At 62.7% G+C, this 21458-nt stretch overlaps 3 protein-coding genes across 5 annotated transcripts; 2 read left to right on the top strand and 1 right to left on the bottom strand.

Annotated features, from left to right (window-relative positions):
• The first annotated feature begins 288 nt into the window (after nt 1–288).
• WDR18 (WD repeat domain 18) lies at nt 289–5437 on the top strand. Its single transcript, XM_082072229.1, has 10 exons — nt 289–546; nt 1046–1156; nt 1254–1387; nt 1800–1941; nt 2242–2385; nt 2569–2633; nt 2766–2890; nt 3784–3950; nt 4133–4201; nt 4449–5437. The coding sequence occupies exons 1-10, from the start codon at nt 337–339 to the stop codon at nt 4578–4580; spliced, it is 1299 nt and encodes a 432-aa protein (XP_081928355.1). The 5' UTR covers nt 289–336; the 3' UTR covers nt 4581–5437.
• A 991-nt stretch (nt 5438–6428) lies between these two features.
• GRIN3B (glutamate ionotropic receptor NMDA type subunit 3B) lies at nt 6429–11606 on the top strand (the record flags this gene model as incomplete). The annotated part of the gene is made up of 10 exons (XM_082072173.1): nt 6429–6866; nt 7512–8101; nt 8522–9572; nt 9737–9882; nt 10001–10116; nt 10419–10570; nt 10650–10814; nt 10956–11023; nt 11145–11399; nt 11475–11606. The coding sequence occupies 10 exons, from the start codon at nt 6429–6431 to the stop codon at nt 11518–11520; spliced, it is 3027 nt and encodes a 1008-aa protein (XP_081928299.1). The 3' UTR covers nt 11521–11606.
• A 142-nt stretch (nt 11607–11748) lies between these two features.
• On the bottom strand, nt 11749–20986 carry TMEM259 (transmembrane protein 259; the record flags this gene model as incomplete). 3 transcript variants are annotated; one of them, XM_082072196.1, is made up of 11 exons in its annotated part: nt 20307–20986; nt 18882–19148; nt 18429–18597; nt 17504–17614; nt 16806–16928; nt 16353–16453; nt 15678–15735; nt 15286–15369; nt 14629–14761; nt 14364–14463; nt 11749–14026 (listed from the first exon to the last, which is right to left on the bottom strand). In XM_082072196.1, exons 1-11 carry the CDS (start codon nt 20529–20531, stop codon nt 13217–13219), a joined length of 2181 nt encoding a protein of 726 aa, XP_081928322.1. In that variant the 5' UTR covers nt 20532–20986. The 3 variants fall into 3 exon arrangements, with proteins under 3 accessions (XP_081928322.1, XP_081928323.1, XP_081928324.1); XM_082072197.1 differs by having other exon boundaries at nt 18483–18597; XM_082072198.1 differs by lacking the exons at nt 11749–14026; nt 14364–14463 and having other exon boundaries at nt 14625–14761; nt 18483–18597.
• Between the last annotated feature and the right edge of the window lie 472 nt (nt 20987–21458).

The following is a 21458-nucleotide window of genomic DNA, read 5'->3' as shown; positions in this document are numbered from 1 at the left end:
TGGGATGGCCATGGGATCCCTATAGGGTGTCCATGGGGCCTCTATAGGGGTGTGGGCTCCCTGCGGGGTCCCTATAGCGCTGTGGGGTGTCTACAGGGTCCCTATAGGGTGTCCACAGGTCCCTATAGCGCCCCCTGCAGTCCCCACCACCCGGCCCGGGGCGGGCCCCGCTGAACTTCCGGCCGCGTGCGGCCGCCGCGGCAAGCCCCGCCCCGCGCAGGCGCGCGACCTGGGCGGTGCCGCTCCTGATTGGCCACCGGTTGGCCGGCTGGGCGGGGCGGAGGGCGGCGCTCTAGGCGGCAGCCGCGCTCTCTCTGGCCCTGGCGGACCGCGAAGATGGCGGCGCCCATGGAGGTGGCGCTGGTGGCGGACGCGGCGGGGCCGCTGTGCAACTGCTCGGTGTGGGAGCTGCACTCGGGCGCGGCGCTGCCCGGGTACCGCGGCGGGAACAGCGGCCCGCGCGGGCTGGCGCTGCTGGGCGGCGAGCACCTGCTGGGGGCCCAGCTGGGCAAGAGCTACATCAACGTCTGGGAGCTGCAGAGGAAGGTACGGCCGGGGCCGGGGGGGCAGGGCCCGCGGAGGGACCCTCCGGCCCGGGGGGGTGCGCGGGGCCCGGCAGAGCCGGCGCTGTGCCGCTCTACCCCTGGAGACCCCCTGTCTCTATAGTCAGACCCCCCCAGGGCCTCTCTCTCCATACAAACGCCTTGTCCCTATGGTCAGTCCCCACCCAGGGCCCCTCTCTCCATGCAAACCCCCATTTATATGGTAAGACCCCTCCCAGGACCCCTCTCTCCATACAAACCCCCCGTCTCTATGGTAAGACCCCTCCCAGGACCCTTCTCTCCATACAAACCCCCGTCTCTATGGTCAGACACCCCCCCCAGGGCTCCTCTCTCCATGCAAACCCCCATCTCTATGGTAAGACCCCTCCCAGGACCCCTCCCTCCATACAAACCCCCCGTCTCTATGGTCAGTCCCCACCCAGGGTCCTGTTTCCCCCCGTGCTCCAGCCACACTGAGTGTCCCCATGTCCCTTCTCCCCCAGGACCAGCTCCAGCAGAAGATCATCTGCCCGGGGCCCGTGACCTGCCTGGCGGCCTCTCCCAACGGGCTCTACGTGCTGGCGGGGGTCGCCGAGAGCATCTACCTGTGGGAGGTGAGGGGGATGGGGGGGACGGGGGCGCGGGGACCCTCCGCTCGACCGCGGCGCCCGGGACGTCCCCCGCGGCACCTCAGCGCTCTCCTGCCCGCAGGTCTCCAACGGGAACCTCCTGGCCATCCTGAACCGGCACTACCAGGACCTCACCTGCCTCTGCTTCACCGATGACAGCAGCCACTTCCTCTCGGGGGCCAAGGACTGCCTGGCGCTGGTGTGGAACCTCTGCAGGTGGGGGCCTGGAGGGGACAGGGAGAGGAGAATCAGAACAGCTGTGGGGCTGAGCTGCCCCCACAGCCCGGGAATCTGTCCCCTCCTCACGTGGCTGCCGTCCCACTGCCGGGGACGCTTCTCCCGGTGCCTCATCGTGGTTTCCCAAGCTATGGTGTGTGGCTCTGACTTCTCTGCCCTGCTTGACACCGAGCAGGTTGTGCCCTGTCCCCACTCTCGCAGACGAGTCTCTGTCCCATATGGCAGTGGCCCCTGTCCTTGGTGTCACACGTGCTGTGTCCCACGTGGTTCGTGCAGCCAGAAGAGCCGACCCAGAGGGAGCGGAGCCTCAGCCGCTCCCCCCACAGCCGCTCAGCTCTGGCATCCCCTGCCCTGCGCTGGCTGACCCGCTGTGTCCCCGTTGTCCCCACAGCGTGCTGCAGGCAGAGCCCTCCCAGATCCCGGACCCTCGGCACGTCTGGTCCCGGCACAGCCTCCCCATCACCGACCTGTGCTGCGGCTTCGGGGGGCCCCTGGCACGAGCCGCCACGGCCTCCCTGGACCAGACAGCCAAGGTAAAGCTCGGCTCAGGCTGGGCTGGGCTCAGCCCCTCCAGGAGGGCCTGTTCTGGGGCAGGACGGGTGCAGGGGGGGTTCAGGGCCATTTTGGAGCTGCCTGGGAAACTTTTTGTCTTGTGGTCGCGAAGCGGCTGCTCCTGGTTCTGCTGCGGTTGTGCCGTGGATGCGGTTTCCCCCTTGGCAGCAAGGAGGGGATATGGAACGGAACGTGCCACCAGGTGGTTCTGATGAGCAGCAGCGCGTTCCTCCCGTCCTGCCGGCGACACTGAGGTCCCCAATTCCTCCATCCCCTCTCAGCTCTGGGAAGTGTCATCGGGGGACCTCCTGCTCTCCGTCCTCTTCGACGTGGGGATCATGGCCGTGACGCTGGACCTGGCCGAGTACTACATGTTCTGCGGCGGGATGGATGGCTCCATCTTCCAGGTGGAGCTCTGCGCCTGGGTGAGTGCCGGGGGCTGCCCGTGACGTGGCACTGAGCCGCTGTCACCTCTGATGTGACCAGCGTCACCTGCCCCGGGGTGCGGGAGGGCCTGGGTTCCTCGGTGTCCTCAGACACAGTGATGAACCTGCTGCCTTCAGCCTGCCTGAGTTTAAACCGCTCTCTGCTCCCCTTCATTTCTGCAGCCGGTGCAGCGAGACCGGAGCTTCCAGCCAGAGCGGGAGAGCGGGAAAGTCTTCAAAGGGCACAGGTGAGGGACCGGCCGCACCTGCCGAACCCTTCACGCCTGTCTGTCGAACCCTTCGCGCCCCGTCCGCCCCCTCGCCGGCTTCCGACACTCATGGGGTCACCCGGAGTTTAAACGTCCTCTTCCCCATTCCAGGAACCAGGTGACGTGTCTGTCGGTCTCCACGGACGGCAGCCTCCTGCTCTCGGGCTCGCACGACGAGACCGTCCGGCTGTGGGACATCCAGAGCAAGCAGTGCCTGAGGACGGTGAATCACAAAGGTCGGCGGCCCCGAGCGCTGGGATCCTGTCCCGTGGCGCTGCCGGAGCAGCTGCCGGCTCAGCCCTGACGCTGCCCCGGGCACCTCGGGCGTTTCTCTACCCCTTGTTTCACACCCTGGGGAGGGCGGAGGGGTTGGAGGGAGGGCAGAGGTGCTCCGGGGACACCGGGGCTGTCTGGGGTGACTGTCAACAGCCCCTGTGCCCTGTCAGCTGAGTCATGGATCTCACCCTGTCACCAGGTCACCCAGGATCTTCCTCCTCGTTTTCCCCAGGGAGTGGTTGCCCCGCATGCACCCAAACGCCCGGGGGGGCTGCGGGAGGGGGAGGACGTGTCTGGGGAAGGGACTGTCCCTGTGACCCCAGCAACGTGCAACCGTGAGCTCATTAGGCCTGGAGTGAATGTGATACGAGCCGTCGGCTGGGGTTTCAGTCTCGTGGCTCTGATGAACCGGTACAGGCTGGGATCAGCGTCCAGGGAGAGCCGGGGTGGCGGGTCCCACACAGAGCACGGGCTCCCACGCCCCCCCGCACCACAGCGCTGTGGCTCCTCTGTCTTAGGGGCAGGCGGTTCCCAGCAGCGCTGGTTCCCAGCGCGTCCCCGTCCCCTTGGCCTTTCTGTCCCTCCCAGCAAGGTCTGTTCCCGCTGCCACCCGCTCGCCCCCCAACATGTTCCCTCAGCGCCCCCAGGGACAGGGTGGCAGTGGGTGTGACAGCCACCCCGTGCTCCCCCCGCAAATAGATCAGGGGCGTCAGAGCGGGGCTGCGGGGCAGGACAGGCAGTGGCTTTTCCGGCAAGGTTGGCTTGTCCTCGCCAGGGGGGCAAATGGACTTGGGGGAACGGGGCTGCCCCCACTCATCCAGCGTCTGACCCGTCCCCTCCTGTCCCCCCCCAGGTCCTGTCACAAACGCCTTCATCGTGCTGGCGCCCGCCAACATGCTGAACGCGGACGGGAAGCCCAGCGTGCCGCTGCCCAAGTTCAGCAAACACCTGCACGGCACCGAGAGCAGCGACGAGCAGGGCAGCGAGGGGGTGACGCTGCGCCTGGGGCAGCACCAGCAGGTACCGGGGCTGGGGGGTGTGTGCTGGGGGTGCGGTTAACTGACTGTTGATGGCAGCTGTGCGGGCAGAGCGCAGGCAGACGCAGGCAGGGCACAGGCGGGCTGTTCCCTTGGCTGGGGCTTGGGGACACTGGGAGGGGACCCAGGACTTCTGTGTTGATGTCACCTGTCTGGTCCCCACAGGAATCAGAGGAGAGCTACCTGGAGAAGGCGGAGAGGATGTACGCACTGATGCACTCAACCAGGGAGAAGGTGAGAGCTGCTCCGAGACGGGGAACCGCGTCCTGGTGCCGATCCCTTGGGGGAACCGCGTCCTGGTGCCGATCCCTTGGGGGAACCGCGTCCTGGTGCCGATCCCTTGGGGCTCTGCCCGTCAGCTGAGCCACCCTGCACAAAGCTGGGGCAATAACAAGCCCTGGAACCCTGTGCTGGTGCAGGCAGGAGGGGCTGCTGTTTGAGCGACAACCTGATGCTTTTCTGTCACCTTTTTGTGTTGCAGAACTTGGAGGGCAACCAGGAACACCTGACGATCCAGGTGAGCGAGCTGGAAGAGGAGGTGAGCACCCTCCGGAAAATCAACAAGAACCTCTTTGACTTCTCCGCTCGCATCATCACCAAACCAGCCCAATGAAGCGGCACCCGCTGCCCGTGCACCCTCTGCCTCTCCCTGCCCGGCTCCGGGGAAGACGCAGCCCCCCCTGGGCAGAACCAGCCCCCCCGGGGCACCTGCACACACAGACGAGCGAACACACCGGCTGCCTCAGCGCCACTCACACACCGGAGCGTTTGCCCGCTCGCTCTGGCATCCGCTGGGGACATAGGACTGAGACCCGCAGGGCTGCGAGCGGGACCGCAGGGACGTTTCCACCCTGATTTGACACCGCAGGGACGTTTCCACCCTGGTTCGCGGTGCCGGCGGGGCAGAGCGGAACATGGCGGCTCCGAGGGGGGTTCAGGACGCGGCTCCTGCTCTTTCCCCGTCTCTTTCCTTGGCCCTTTTTTGTTCCTTTTTGTTACTTGACCCTGCAGTGCGGACAGACGAGTGTTTTTCTCTTGCTACCGGTTTGAGGTTGGATTTTAGAGACCCCTCCTGCTCGGATCCCGCCGTGGGCTTGTCCTGCTCTCCTGACCGGGGGGCTGAGCGGGTCCCTTCCCCTGGGGGGGCCCAGGGCAGCGAAGGTGCTGCCTGGGGCAGGTGTGGGGTCCCTGTGGGGTCCTCCTGCTCCGGTGGGCGAGGGCTGTGGGGGGTCCGTGGGCTCAGAGTGGGGGTGGCGGGTTTGGGACACAGGGCTGACTCCTTCAGGGGGGCAGGGGGATCAGCAAGGTGCTATTTCCTATCTCCTAAGTCGACGATTTATATATATTTGGATGCAGCTCCTTTGTTTTCACGGTGTTCTGGGGAATCGGCCTTTTGTGTTGTCACGAGCATGGCAGCGGGGATTGTGGGGTTTGTTTAGGTTTATTTTTTACATAAAAGATTTGGTTTTTATAGTGAAAGATGCCTGAGGGTTTTCTTTAACAGGTGGGCTTTGTCCCTGTCCCCAGGGTGCAGGGGGGCCATGGCCGTCCTCATGGGCACCCATCACCCCGGCCTGTTTAACACTCAGCGCTGAGCCCGGTGCATTCCAAGTGCACTTTGAATTAAACCCCAGCTCCTGCCAGCTCACTTAGATAATGCTTTTAGCTTAATAAGCAGCGTTTCGCTCTCCTTTTGCTCCCACCTTCCTCCTGGCACTTTGCGTCAACATTAATCGGCTGCAGTGGGGAGCGCGAGCCCAAGCCAGGGTTTGGGGGGGCTGTTCCATGCCAAGAGCCTCTTTTTCCCCCCCAGCTCCTGCCCGGGGAGTGGATGCTGCTCCCTGGGGGATCCTGCTCTGGGGGGACCAGCACCCCTCACCAGGGGCCGCCAGTGGTCCCCAGGCCGGGTTTGCTGGGATGACCCCCGCCCAGGCCCATCTCCGCAAGGGAATTCAGGAGCTGTGACTCATTAGATTTGTCTGGTGATCAATAATTTTTGCCAGCTGGTGTTTGGCTCCATTGCTCGCTTTCTTATTAATTTAGCAGAGGCTCTGGCTCCCTGGCAGCTGATGTTTGTGCTCCTTGTGGAGAGGGGCTTTTCCCAGCCCGGGGGGGCGGCAGCGCCCGGCCGGAGGAGGAGAAGGAACGTCCCGGTGGTCCAAAGGCAGCCGAGCGCCCCCCGAGTGCCGGGGCGCCCCGCGGTCCCTCTGCCGGCAGCAGCGGGCGGGTGCGGGGTCCCCTGGGCCGTGCCCGGCGGGACCCACCGGGGGCTGCGGGGCCGGCCGGACCCTCCCGTTCGGCTCGGGGACGGTGCGGACGCCACTGGCCGGGACCGGGGGCCGGTGCTGACGGCGGGGTCCAGCCGGTCCCTCCCCGTCGGTGCCGGCCCCGCCCGCCCGGTACCGCCCCCGGCCCGGTACCGCCCCGGCGGGGCGCAGAGCGGCGGGGCCGGTGCGGGCACATGGCGGGGCTGCGGGCGCTCTGGCTGCTGCTGGCGGCGGCGCTGGGCGCGGGGCGGGGGCACCCGCAGCCCTGCCGGGTCCCGGCCCCCCCCGGCCCCGCCGTGCGCCTCGGGGCGCTGCTGCCGCCCGCCGCCCGCGCCCGCCTGCGCGCCGCGCTGGCCACGGCCGCCGGGCCCGGGCCCGGGGGGAGCCCCGGGGGGGCGGTGCTGCCCCACAACCTCAGCCTGGAGCTGGTGGCGGGCGGCCCGGCCGCGCGGGACCCGGGCTCGCTGGCGCGGTGGCTCTGCGGGGCGCTGGCGGGGCGCGGGGTCGCCGCCGTCCTGGCGCTGCCCCGCTCCCGTCGGGAGCTGCTCCAGCTCGACTTCCTCGCCGCCGCCCTCCAGGTGCCGTTCGTCAGCCTCCTGGACACCCGCGGGCCGCTGCCCTTCCGAGCGCAGGTAAGAGCCGCCCCGGTACCGGTACCGGCCCCGGCCGGGCGCACCTCGGCACCGCTCCCGGGGCGCTCGGATGCGGCTGCGGGGACCGGGGCCGCCGGGACGCAGCTCCCACCGCTGCCTGTGCCGGCTCCGTCCCTCCTCCGTCCTTGCTCCGGCCCCGACTCCAATCCCGATCCTCGTTCGGCTCCATGCCGGCTCTGTCTCAAGGGTCCCCATCCCGGCTCCCCTCCGACTCCATCCCGACCCTAGTCCTGGTCCCCTTCCCGACTCCATCCCGACTTCAGTCCTGATCCCCATCTCGGTTCTATCCGGGCTCTATTCCAACCCCTCATCCTCGCTGCATCCTGACTCCCTCCCGGCTCCATCTCTGCTCAGTCCCAGCTCCCCTCCCGACTCGATCCCGATCCCCATTCTGACTCCAATCCCGATCCCCATCCCGGCTCGATCCCGGCTCCTTTCCTGCCCCTCATCCTTGCTGCATCTCATCCCCTCCCGGCTCCTTCCTGGCCCCATCCCAGCTCTATCCCAGCCCCCTCCTGGCCCCCATTCCAGCCCCATCCTGCTCCATGTCTGCTGCTGCCTCTGGGCTCTTCCCCTGGGCCGGAGCAGGGCAGGGGGACAGTCACCACCCCTGTGTGTTGACAGAGCCCTTTCCACTTCCACATGGACCGGCAGAGCTCACTGGAGACGCTGGTGGATGTGCTGGCGAGCGTCCTGCGGGCCGACGGCTGGCAGGAGGCCAGCCTGGTGCTCTGCCACCCCTGGGACGTCTCCAGCTTCCTCAGCCTCTGGGCTCGTCGCTCCCAGCTCTCCCTCCGCACCGTCCTGGACCTGGGCTACCTGGACGAGCCCGGGGCCACCCTCTACCTGCGGCAGCGCGGGGGGCGCCTCAGGGCCCTCTCCAGCCCCGCGCTGCTGCTGGGCTGCGACCTGCGGCGTGCTCGGCTCATCTTCCAGGCAGCCGAGGAGCTGCCGCAGGAGCTGCGCTGGGTGCTGGGGTCCCCGCTGAGCGCCGGGGAGCTGCAGAGCGAGGGGCTGCCCCTGGGGCTGCTGGCCTTCGGGGAGCTCAGCCGCCCGCCGCTGGAGCTCCTGGTGCAGGACGCGGTGGAGCTGGTGGCACAGGCCATCGCCAGCGCTGCCCGTGTCCGCCCCGACCCCGCTCTGCTGCAGACCACGGTGAACTGCCACGCCAGGCGCCGGGCACACGGCGAGTCCCCGGGGCTCTTCCTGTCCAGGTAAGGATGCGCTGGGGGTGCCCCTTTCCCCCACCCCAGCTCCATCATGTTGGGGTGCACGGGGGGCAGAGCTGGAGGAGCCCAGGGCTCCATGCACAGAGCCCAGTGCTGTTCCCTGTGTGCAGCCGCTGCCGTGGGGCTCAGCTCCCCCCGGTCCCCATTGCCCTCCCCTGGGACGTGCTTTGTGCTGGCTGCGCAGGGGGGACGTGTCATTCCAGATCTCCCTGATGCTGCCCGAGCACGGTTGCTCTATAAATATGAATAACCCTTGGCCGCGGGAGCACAGGGAGCTGCAGGGCAGCAGCAGCGGGGCCGGATCCTGCTGCTCCTCCTGCCCTTATCTGTGCCGACTCCATCCCGCCCTGAGCCCTGAGCCCCATCCTCAGTCCCTCCGCGCTGTGACACCCCCTGTCCCACCAGGTTCCTGGCCAACACGTCCTTCCAGGGCCGGACGGGCCCCGTGCGCGTGGAGGACGCGGTGCTGGTGCGCCCGGAGCAGCAGTTCCGTGTCTGGAGCCTGCGGCGGGACCCGCGGGGTGACCCGACCTGGGTGACGGTGGGGACCTGGCGGCACGGCGAGCTGCAGCTGGAGGAGGGAGCGCGGCAGAGCCAGCGCCAGCACGAGAGCCCCAGCGAGGGGGCCGGGGGGGCCCGCGTGCGGCTGCGGGTGGTGACGCTGGTGGAACATCCCTTCGTCTTCACCCGGGAGGCGGACGAGGACGGGACCTGCCCGGCCGGGCAGCTCTGCCTGGACCCCGGCACCAACGACTCGGCCGTGCTGGATTCCCTGTTCGAGGAGCTCGGTGCCGCCAACGGCTCGGTGCCGCGGGCGTACAAGAAGTGCTGCTATGGGTACTGCATCGACCTGCTGGAGAAGCTGGCCGAGGACATGCCCTTCGACTTCGAGCTCTACATCGTGGGCGATGGGAAATACGGAGCCTGGAAGAACGGGCGCTGGACGGGGCTGGTGGGGGACCTGCTCAGCGGCACGGCCCACATGGCCGTCACCTCCTTCAGCATCAACTCGGCGCGGAGCAAAGTCATCGACTTCACCAGCCCCTTCTTTTCCACCAGCCTGGGCATCCTGGTGAGGACCAAGGACACGGCGTCGCCCATCGGGGCTTTCATGTGGCCCTTGCACTGGACCATGTGGGTGGGCGTCTTCGTGGCGCTGCACATGACCGCGCTTTTCCTCACCCTGTATGAGTGGAAGAGCCCCTATGGCATGACCCCCCACGGCCGCAACCGCTTGAAGATCTTCTCCTACTCCTCAGCCCTCAACCTCTGCTACGCCATCCTCTTTGGGCGCACCGTGTCCAGCAAGACCCCCAAGTGCTGCACCGGCCGCTTCCTCATGAACCTCTGGGCCATCTTCTGCCTCCTGGTGCTCTCCAGCTACACGGCCAACCTGGCGGCCGTCATGGTGGGGGACAAGACCTTCGAGGAGCTCTCGGGCATCCACGACTCAAAGGTAGAAGAGCGTCCGGGCTGCTTCCGAGGGGGTGAGATGGGGCTGAAGGCCACGGAGGGGGCGGTGGGGGGTGTCTGTCCCTCCTGCTGCGTCTTCCCGGCTGCGATGAGCGTGGAAGGTCCCGCCTGGGCTGGGGGAACTGATGCTCCGGTGCCTCCTTCCAGCTGCATCACCCCTCGCGGGGCTTCCGCTTCGGCACCGTGTGGGAGAGCAGCGCCGAGGAGTACATCAAGAAGAGCTTCCCCGAGATGCACGAGCACATGCGGCGCTACAACGTCCCCACCACCCCCGCCGGCGTCACCATGCTCAAGTGAGCGGTGGCCGGAGGGGGCACCGTCCTTTTACCTGGCCCAGGGATGGTGTCCGGCTGGGGGGACCCCGGGGAAGGGGGTCAGCCCCCTCCTGAGGTTCCCCCCACCTTGGTGCAGGACGGAGCCCCCCAAGCTCAACGCCTTCATCATGGACAAGTCGCTGCTGGACTACGAGGTGTCCATCGACTCCGACTGCAAACTGCTCACCGTGGGCAAACCCTTCGCTATAGAAGGTTTGTGAGGGTGCAACAGCCGGGGAGAGGCATCTGTGTGGGTGTCCTGTGTCTGTGTGTGTCTGTCTATACACGTCTCTGTCCGTGTGCTTGTCTGCCCATATATGTCTGTCTATACACGTGTGCATGCATGTGTACGTATGCATGTCTGTGTGCTTGTGTGTCTCTATAAGCATATATGCACGTGTATGTGTGCGTGTCTCTGTGTGTGCACACGTGCGCTCGTGCCCACGCAGGGCCGGGGGGGTCTCTGCTCCACGTGCCCCCCAGCGCTGCCGCTCTCTCTCCCCCGCCGGGGCCAGGCTACGGCATCGGGCTCCCCCAGAACTCGCCGCTGACCTCCACCATCTCTGAGTTCATCAGCCGCTACAAGTCCTCGGGCTTCATCGACCTCCTGCACGACAAGTGGTACAAGATGGTGCCCTGCGGCAAGCGCGTCTTCGCCGTCACCGAGGTGCGGCCGCTCGGCTCAGGGGGGTCCTGGGGGGCTGATTCCTCCCCACGTTGCAGCCAACAGCCCTGTCTCCCCCCAGACCCTGCAGATGGGCATCTACCACTTCTCGGGGCTCTTTGTGCTGCTGTGCATCGGGCTCAGCGGCTCGTTACTCACCTCGCTGGGCGAGCACGTCTTCTACCGCCTGGTCCTGCCCCGCATCAAGCGCAAGAAGAAATTCAACTACTGGCTGCACACCAGCCAGGTGGGGGTGGCAAAACCCCCCCACGGCACCACTCCCGCTTCCCCACCCGCTGTTCATCCCGGGACCCTCACCCTTGGTTAATCCCAGGACTATCACCCCCTGGTTAATCCCCCCATCTCACTCTTCTCTTGTCCCACACAGAAAATCCACCGTGCTCTGAACACGTGTGCAGAGGAGCAGCAGAGCCGGCAGCCCAGCTCGGAGCAGAGGTACAGCCCCCCCGCCACGTCCCTCCTCCCCGGGGCACCTGCCATTCGGGGGGGCCATGGAAGGGAACCCCCCTTGCTTCCTGCCAGCTCCCCACTCAGCCCTTCTCCCCCTCCCCAAAAGCTGCGCCCCGCGGCAGCCCTGGCGCAGCCTGCGCAGGGACGTGCGGCGGGTGCGTTTCCAGCTGGACGCGGCGCCCCCCGAGGGGTCCCCGGGGGCGCGGGAGCTGCGGGCGCTGGACGGGAAGATCCAGGAGCTGCGGGAGCAGCTGCGGGCGGCCCTGGCCAGGAGGAGCGAGCTGGCGGCCGCGCTGGGCACGGCCAAGAGCAGCCGGGGAGCGTCCCCCCCGCCGGCCGCGGAGGAGCCCCCGGAGGAGAGGTGAGGTGGGTGGGGGGCAGCGGTGGTTTTAAACTGTGCACAGGGAGGTGATGCACTCTGCTTTGTCTCTTCCAGCTGCGTCTTAAATGCAGGAACTGAGTCTTCCTCACGCAGATCGTGACAGACGGACAGCACTGGCCTGTGTCCCTGACCATGGGGGGTGACCGTAAAGGGGCGAGGGGACAGCAAAAGGTCTGTCCCCCCCCCGGCTCCACTGCCACCGCTCCAGCCGGGACAGGGACCCCCCGAGTACCAAGCGATGGACTCGCTGCGCCCGCACCCCTGCACGGGACCCCCCAGCCCCCCGTCCAGCAGGAACCCAGCACAACTGCTCGCAGGACGCCACAGCAGCTGTTAGATAGAATATTTATTATTATATACAAACACATTTTGTACATTAATTAAATAGAATGAACTCTACTCTTCATTCATCACATCATTTGGTTTGTTTCCCTGCCCCGCTCTACCCCCCCATCATCCCATGCTCTCTGGTGCTCCGGCTCGTCCCTGCCGGAGGCCCCCGCTTGGGCGGGGGGGGCTGCGGAGGGGGGGAACGTGTCCCCCAGTCCCCAGAACAACACCTGGGTCCTGGAGACCAAAAGAAAAGGAGGCACCTGGGTGGGAAATGCAGAGAAAGTGAAGCGGGGAGCCCTGAGCAAGCCCCCCTGGGACTCTCCTGACACTGCTCAGCTGTGGGGAGACAGGGCGGGACGTGGGGACACCCCCTACAGCCACCCAGGCCCCCTGAGGAGGGGCCAGTGCCCCCCGTGTCGCTCCCCAGCACTGCCCTTGCCACCCACCGTGCTCCCCGAGCTGCGCCCTCAGCTCAACAGCCTGAAGCATTCCACACTTCTCCGCTCGACCTACACATGCAAACCCTCATTCATCCCTGTCCCTGCTGTCCCCGTCCCAGCCCCGTGGAGGGGTCGGGCACAGGCAGCTCCACCTCTGCTGCCAGGAAAATGAGGGAAAAAATCAGCTGAAATGTCTTGGCTTTAGCGTTTTGGTTCTTTGCTAAACCATCTCACGCAAGGGGTCAGCCAGCGAAGCCGATGGCTCCTCCGGGATGGGGCTGAGCTCAAATGCAAACGTGTCCCACGGAAGGGACAAGGCACTGAAAAACAAACGACGTCACCGCAGCAGCAGGTGCCAAGAGCAGCGGCACAGACAGAGCTGCGTCCTCGTCCCAAATGCCCCCACGGACACCGCCGGCTCAGCACCCACCCGGCTGGGGTGATTTGCTGTGCCAGGAGCTCCCCCTGATGCTGGTGACAGGTGGGAGGGTCAAGGACAGAACAAACAGGGCTGAGCTGGAGCTTCTGCTTTGGTTTTTGCCCAGCTTTGCCCTGGTGTGAACAGATCGGGTGCTGGGGAAGGTCACATGCTTGAAGGTGAGCAGATGTCCCCTCACACACAGCCGCTCCTCTCACCAGAAACTGCCACGCACACACTTGTGACCAGCACCCGGACTGCAAATGTCCCTGCAGGGGCAAAGCTGGGGCAGGCGGGGGCCAGGAGAAGCCAGGGGCCAGGAGCCAAAGGCAGGGCTGGAGCAGCAGCCTGCACCCCCGGCACCGAGCCCCCCAAGCTCCTCAGGGCCCTCCAGCCTCGTCCCCCTGTCCCTCCACCCCCCCGGATAAGCCTCACACACACACGTGCTTTTTCCAGGGCAGTTTACTGTAGAGCCTGTTCGCTGTCCCAGCTGCTCTGCCTCCACTCAGAAGAATTCATGGGTTAAGGATGATGGTGAAGTGAGAAACGGTAACAAAGGAAATCCCAAAGCCCTCCTGGCAGTCCGGAGTTCCAGTGACAGGGGCTCAGGACAGGCTCCCGGGCTCTGGCTCTGAGCTGGCTGCGCTATCCGCTGGTGCTGGACACGGGCCGCTGTCCCCCCGGTCCCCAAGAGCGTGACCCAAACACCTGTCCGGAGCAGCGTCCTCCACGGCGGCCAGAGGGGGCTGCTCCCGGCCCCGGGCTGCGGCGCAGTCGTTGGCACCGGGTTTTGCTTGGCTGCCTGTGCCCTCAACAGCCTCAGTTTGCTGGGCAAGGGAGGCCCCCTCCTCCTGCAGCGGGACGGAGGACACAGCTGGAGCCACCTCTGCGGCAGGGGGAACATCTGCTGCGGCCACCACAGACGTTGAAGTGACCTCGATGGTGATGGAGCCCACGGCCGTCTCCGGGTGGTCGCTGCTGACCCTGATGCGGGTGACGAGCGCGGCAGCAGCGTCCTGGGGGCTCCCGCCGGCCTCATGCACCGCGTGCGGCTCCAGGAGGCTGGAGCTCAGGTCGGAGAGAAACGAGGCCTCAGTAACGATGGCGGCTGTCTCGGCAACCCAGTTCAGGTCGCTGCCCACAGAGGCGGCCGTGGCAGCGGCGATGACGCTGGTGGCCTCGCTGGGCGTCAGGGCCGCCGGGCTGCTGCTCTCCCCGGGGGCTGCGGCGGGCAGGGGGGGCCGGCGGACGCCCCCATCCACGGGCCCGGCCGTAGTGTTGTTGTTGAGGTTGTCTTGAAGCGTCGTCTGCGTCCCCTGGCCCATCTGCTGCGTCTGCAGCAGCATCTCCTGGATCCGGATCTGCTGGAGAATGGCGGGCAGCTCGTAGTGGTGGAAGAAGTAAATCATCGAGTGCTGCGAAGGCAAAGCGAGAGGAGTCACTGCCAGCCCAGACACCTCAGAAAACCGCTCACCCCCCCCGCTGGAAACACCGCAACCAGAGAATTCGGCTGCCCCAATGGCCAAGAGGTTATCTGAAATTTTGGAAAGACTTATCCCTTCTACTACAATTCCTGAAAGCTGCTTTTACTGTTCCTTCATTTTTTAACAGCACAGCCAGCATGAGCGATCAGCAACCTAACTGTTTGAATCGTGGGCAGCACGTGGAGTGGCCAAGGCTGAATTCCCAGGGCAGCACCTGCCTCCAGGCGCCTGGTTGCACCAACACGCGGCAGAGGCGGCAGCTGCTCACCTGGATGAAGAGCCAGGAGGTGACGAGCGCCAGGCTGCTGTACTGCCCGTTGAAGCGGTAGTGGTAGGCGTAGAAGGCAAAGTGGTACAGGTAGAAGAACCTGCAGAGAAAGGCAATAATATCTTGATGCAGCAATGGACAGGACGAACTGAGCCGAACAGCAGCTCTGGGGCGAAGGCCTCAGCCAGGAAGGCTGGGAAGGACCTCAGCAAAGGGGACACGCAGTGAGAATGTGCGGCAGAGAACAACCCCGGGCAGCCCTCACCTGAGCCAATGCCTCTTGCTTGTGTTGGTGTGGCAGCAGATGGCGTCGTACTGATCGGCCAGCCACACGATGAGGATGATGTAAAACGCCGTGGTGGTGTCGTTGAAGAACTCAGACATGATGGCCTCCATTCCTGGGGACAGAGGGTGCGGGAGGTCAGCGCGCTGCAGGCACAGACAGCAGCAAGGGGCACCTGAGGGATCCTGCCAGCTCAGAGCCGGGGCCGTACGGCTGCACCGCGAAGGCCACAGCAGCATTAATTAGCTCTGTTCAAAACAGAAGCCAAGGACAAACGTGTTTTGCTGCTGGCTGCAGTCGCTGCTCAGGCCAGAGGGTCAACTGGCTCCAGGCAGCGCAGATTTCAGGGGCTTTTGCTGTTTGTTTTTTTAAAATCAAATTGTGCTAATGCAATGTGGTCACAGGAAGCGTGAATCTGAAATTAACTACAGTGACAAAGCTTCAGTTTCTGTGATTTCCACATGAGCCGCTTTTCCAGGGAAGGCAGCAGGACAATGCAGCTCACTGTGCCGTCACATTCCAGAGTCTTCTGCCTTGTGACGGGCAGACACGCCAACCACGGGCCGCAGGCAGAGCGGGGAACCGCGCTCCCCACAGACCCACGGCACCCGCTGCACGCACGAGAAGTGACGTCCTTACCGACCAGAGCCAGGATGACGGTGAGGAGGGGAGCAGCGGGGAACGCAATCGTCATGTTCATCTCCAGCATCTGCAACAGGTCAACTGCGAGAAGGAAACCAGACTGTAACACAAAGGGGATGTGGGGCCACAGAACCCCCCACCCCCTTCACTCCAAGCACCACGACATGCAGTGAAGGCAACGGTCCCGAGTCCAACATCCCCGATACTTGTCAAGAGACAGAACAGCTCTGGCAAGCACAGTGACAGGGTACAGGGGGATACATTCCTGTGCACAGGACTCTTCTACACAACAGCCAAGAGTGTATATATATATATAAATATATACTATATGCTGTGCTGGAGCAGGCGCAGTACCCACTGCACCCTGAAGCCCTTAGGAAAATCCTTACCAATGAAGACAAAGATCTGATGGTGCGAGTAGCGCAACAGCATAGAGACAGACAGGGTCTGAAACAGGAGAGAAGCGTTAGAGCCGCACAGGCCAAAACCAAATAGCAGAGCTGGAATTGGGGTTTCCTCCCGCCCCACCCCCGTGCTCTCCAGCACCGTCACCCAGCGCTCGTCCCACCTCCCTGCCCACAGTGCTATTGTACAAGGAGCTGCACCAGTGGGCGGTCAGACACAAAGGAGAGTCACCCAAGACCAAACCCAGGCTCAGTTATCGCTAGGGATCTCTTGTCTAACATCTGCGATCACCTCACACATAATCACAGGAGACACAGTTTTATCTTGATCACTCCTGGCAAATTAGTTAAACTTGTTCTTAAAAGTCTCAGGCGACAAACTTCTGCATCTCACACCTTGGCATCCTGAGTGTTCAACTACAGAGACTCTCAAACGTGAATCTTCCTTTTGACAAAAAACAACCCCACTATTTCATACTGTTTCAGCTCCTTCAGGTGTTTAAATTCTAGGCCTTTAAGAACCCACATTAAAAAAAATAATAAAAAAAACAGAGCAGAATCTCACACTCCAGCAGCTGAGCTTTAAGAGCAGATGTGAGCTCAGGCCTGCTGACAGCAGCGGGCTCAGCGGCCAGGCCATGCCCAGCCCCTGGGACTTACAAATATGACCATGATGACAAAGGCTGCCAGATAAGATGTCCTGGCCATCCACATGCTGACAAAGCGATAGTGCTCCCCAGACACCACATTGCGAAGGAAACCTGAAAAGAAAACAAAGAAACCACAAGCTCATTGTGACTAACCCCCAGACTGAGAACAAACTTCCAGCGCCTTCCAAAGAAACAGGATTTAAAGCACATGTGTGGCAACAGCTCCTCACGGCAGCACGCGTTGTCATGCAGGGCGATACGGCAGCAGGAAACCACGTCTGCAGACACCTCTCCCCTCCCGCTTGTTTCATTTTGTCCTTGACAATAACATTCATACGTAAAACACAAGGAACTGCTCCTTGCATAGAGATTAATTGATAGGCAGATTATTATATTAATGCATCCATAGAAATAACATCAACCGCTCTGCACAGCTGCTGAAAGCGATTCCTCCGAGCCTCACCTTTGTTTTCTTCGTTTTCAGCTAAAGCTTTGACACTTGACATCAGGATGTCATCGTAACCCAGAAACTCATCCAGCAGCAGACGACTGAACCTGTCCCCAAAGCACTGATCCCTGGTAGGATCTAGAGAGAAAACCAAAAAGCCGCTCAGACTCCTTGCAGTCTGGGCCAGCACAGTCTCCTCCTCACCCAGAAAGACATTTTCAGCAGATCTTCACTTGCACTGGGACCTTTGGCAGTAAAACTAAACTGGGGAGGAGTGGGAAGGAAAATGTCACACGCTGACAAACGCAGCCACGCTGTCAAAATGCTGATGTCAATCCAAGTAAGAATTACATCAGGGCTGTCGAACTGGGTGCTGGTACAGACATAAAGGCAGTTTGCCTTCTAGGCCTGGACTATGTCCCTAGGCTCAGCCCAAGGAATGACCCCAAGAAACAAGGCTCTTCCTTCCTCAGGGAGAAAATGGCTGGATACACCACCAGGCCTCACTGAAACAAGCTCCCCGATTTGAGGCCGCTCTTCTGGAATGGTGTGACCCACCGCAGTAATAACGGCTCCAGAAAGCAGCTCTCCTGCCTGGAGCGCCATCAGCTGTTAGAAACAGTGTCCACTAGCCTAGAGAGGAAGTGGCAGGTGGGTATCTCACCCAACGTGGGGATCCCACCCAACGTCACCCCCCAAGCTGTCCCACTCACCCAAGGTCACCACCATGACGGGGATGCTGAGGCGCTGGCGGGTGCTCTGGGACAGGCGCAGGAACCCGTACTCCAGCGAGTACTCCACGATGTACTCCTCCTGCGGCCACACTGCGAGGGAGCGCGGGGGAAAACTCAGCGGCAGGGCTGGCACACGACTACCAGCAACAACAGCACCGCTGGGTTCCCCCCCTCCCTCCCACCGCCTTCTGGAAAAGAGGATTAGTTGCAAAACCAGGCTCCAAGCTCCCTTCAGCCAGTTTAAAATTAAACAATATAAATTGTTGAAAACTGCAGCACGCTTCCTTGATGTTAGTCCTCAACCTGAATCTTCTGGAGAAGCCTCAGGGCAGTGGCTCCAAGCTCTGCCCAGCACTGTCCAGAACGTGCCCGCAGCTTCGCCTGGTCAGCCCCAGGCCACTCGGTCTCTGCAATTTCTGCTTTTTGTGTTGTTTAGGAAACAGCAGGAAAATGCACTTTGCAACTGCTGAACACCCAGTAAATTATCCACAGAGCAAGGGCACTGTGCTTCTCAGGAGACACAGGTCGCTGCTGCAATTACACACCTCAGAAGTCAGGAGCAACTGCAGTTTTCCAAAAAAACTTGTGATGCCTGAAGTTGCCCTTTTTCAGGTTCAAAATAGATGCTTTTTGCTACGTCATCTACGAAAGGACAAACCCCCCTGCTTAAATCCAAGCGAAGCAATTTAATCCCAGACGGCCCCCGACTCCCAGCCACCCTCCAGCCAAAGGGAAGATCTCACTGCGGAGCTGTTGTTAGTACTGACACAATTAACCACGGGTGGAAGCAGCAGGGAAGACATTTAAGGTTATTGCGCCCGTGCCTGGAGAAGGCAGAAGGAGGGAGCCGTGCAGGGAGGGGGCAGGGGAAGGAGTGCACAGACAGCACGTAAGAGGCCTTTACCTGCTCTGGCTAGCATCTCAAACTCGGACACCGTCTCCCGCAGAGGCTGCATACCTTTAGTGGCCGCTTCGCTAAATGAGAACTCCCGGCTTTCGTTGTGGGGCAGCGCCTCGGGGGTGCTCACCCGGGACGGCTTCAGGAACACCTTGGGCTCGATATCCAGCTCAAACTGTTGGAAAAGTGCAGCAGGGGAAGTTGTGTCAGCAGCTGCTTCAGCTCCCGCCCTCTGTGTCCCAGCAAGGCCCCCAGCACCCAAACGGGGACAAAAGAGGCCACTTTTGGTGTGAAACCATCAGAGGCCAATGTGGGGATTCGGGAGAGACCCAGGAACACGCTCTCTTCCCAGGTGACCGAGGGATCATGGCAATGCTCAAGAAAACTGCACTAACGTACCATTTCCCCCAAACCGACACCCAGGTTCCCACTCCACGTACACAAGGAACGCATCTTTACCTTGATAGAGCTGTTTTCAAACATATCCACGGTCATTTCCTCCTCTTCCTCCTCCTCTTCTTCCACTGTGGATTCCACCACCATTCCCGGGAACTTCTCAGCGCCACAGAATTGCAGGAAGATAGGGGCTCGGCTCGAGTTGCGCTGGATCTCCACCCGCAAGATGCCGTCGCGCGGCCACTTATCTCGCACGTGCTCCAGGCAGTTGATGGGCGAGCGGGAGAAGGCGATGTGGATGTAAGCCAGGATGAAGAGCACGAAGAGAGCCTGCACACAGCGAGAAACAAAGCAGCGCCCATCAGCCCACCGGCCCTGGCTGCTTAAAGGCTCCCCAGTTTTAATCAGCCCTTCTCTGCCCACAGAAACACCAGAGTAATTTAGGCAAACGGATCTGCGAGCAGACAAGAGCTTTAGTGCTTTCCAGTGGTCTCAATATCAACAAGGAAGCAGCCCAGAATCTGGCAATTTCAGCACTGCTGTGTTCACAGGAGACCACACCAAAGGCAGTGGAGCGTCACCGCTCCCTTGCCCTGTCCCGCTCTGAGAAACAGCTACAAAGTCACCGCGAAACACAGTGGACTAATAAAATCCCTTCCCTATAGCAAAGACCGTAAATCTAGCACGCCATTGCCCAACACTGTCCAAGGTTCAGGGCTGGGACAGTGAGCAGTACAGCTCAAACACTCCCTGTCCAACTGCACTAAGATGCTCATTCCGAATTAAACAAGCCGTCCTTGCTACGAATCGCTCCTGACCTATTTGCTGTGAGCGCACAGACTGGTAAACATCACATCTGCAGAGGAGAAGCGCAGGGAGATGCTGTGGAAGGTAACTCAGAGACAGGGCCCTGGAAGCTGCAGTGCAGGGTTTACCCCCCCAGGCAGCTCACTCCATGGACACCCACAGGCCCCTCTGCGGGTCTCCAATCCTGCACCCACAGCAACAAGAAAGTGGGTTTTCACCACGTTACACAGACATGCCGGCACAGCTGAGCGTGCTGACTGCTAAAATGAAATAGGGTTAAAATGGGGTTGTCCATTAGTCACTTCCAGAAAAGACAAGACTCCAGCAAAACACCCAACAATCAAATCTGTCACGTATGCAATGTATCCAAAAAGAGTGATTGCACAGAAACAGAAACCTTTCACACCCACAGCTCTGGACCTGACCCACACCGGCCCGGCTGCCCATCGAGCTGGCTCAGGGATTCCCTTTTTCATTTCCAGATCTGGTACCAGAGCTCTGGTGTGTGGGGTCACCACAGACCGTCACAACCACTCGTGTGTTTCTCACAGCCAAGCGGCCCACGGGAGCTCAGTGGACAGCTCGGTGTAGGTGGCCCAAACACAGGCAGTGACCCTTAGCAGCCCCAAGTTTTGTGTGTTTATGAAGACACTGACGCCTCAGCGCCCGGCTGCCCCTCACCTTGAGGAGGACGAAGAACTCGAAGACGCGGCGGAAGGAGGGCGGGAAGAGGCGAGCGTAGGTCACTGCCATCTTGAAGAAGAGCGCGTGGAAGAGCCGGTCGCGCACGTTGATCAGGGGGTTCTGGTTGAGGTTGGGGTTGCGGACGCCACGGTTGTTCCCCCCACCGGCCCCGTTGTTGTTGGCCGGGTGGTGGTTGTTGGCGTTCGGCTGGTTCTCGGACATCCTGCCGCCTCGGCCGGGAGCCGGAGAGTCCTGCCCCGGGCCGGAGGAGCCGTTCCTGCTCCGCAGAGCGGGCTGGGGCCGAGGAGGCCGCTCCGGAGGGGCCGTCGGGTCAAGCGGCGGCTCCGAGAGGCCGCGGAGAAGCCCCGTTCCGGGGGTCCCGCTTTCCTCAGGGGGTCCCGGCCCGGCCTCGTGGCGCAGACGCCTCCCGAGCGGCGGGCGGGTCAGGCTCGGCGGGGCCCAGGCCCGGGGCTCAGCGGGCCGCTGCCTCGGCGGGGCCCGGGAGCGGCACGGCCCGAGCAGGCCCAGCAGGGACGAGGCTCCTGGGCCGGCCCCGCGGCCATGGGGGGTCCGTCAGCGGGGCGGCGCGGCGCGGCTCTGCTGGCGCGGCACGGTGTGGAGCGGCCCCGTCCCGTCCCCTCAGCGCCCCGCCGCCATCTTCCTCCGCCGGCACCGACGACGGCGGCAACGCGCATGCGCGAGCGCCACCGGGGAACCCTGGGACGGTGGCGGGTAGGCGCAGACCACGCCCCGTTATGCAAAGTAGAAAACTTCCCGCCATGCACCGCGCGTCACTGGCCGCACTGCGTGGGGTCAGCCAGGGAAACGCCAAAATTTCTCATGAAAAAGAGGATTAATAAAACAGAAGTGCTCAAAACTCGCTTGGGAAGAATGAAGTGGAGAAGAAGAACGCCGGAGCCTACAAGATCGCCATGACTTGAAAATTATAAATTAAGAGAGGTTTAAGTAGCCTCGCGGAAAGCATGACATTTGTCCTCGCTTCGGCAGCACATATACTAAAATTGGAACGATACAGAGAAGATTAGCATGGCCCCTGCGCAAGGATGACACGCAAATTCGTGAAGCGTTCCATACTTTTTTCCCTCCTCTGACACGATCGCAGCGTCCCCCGAGCCCGCGGGGATCCTT

This window comes from Streptopelia decaocto (assembly GCF_964273445.1).
Source record: "Streptopelia decaocto genome assembly, chromosome: 24".
NCBI classification, from domain to species: Eukaryota; Metazoa; Chordata; class Aves; order Columbiformes; family Columbidae; genus Streptopelia; species Streptopelia decaocto.
Note: the sequence above shows the minus strand (reverse complement) of the source record. Positions and strands in the feature narration are given on the sequence as shown.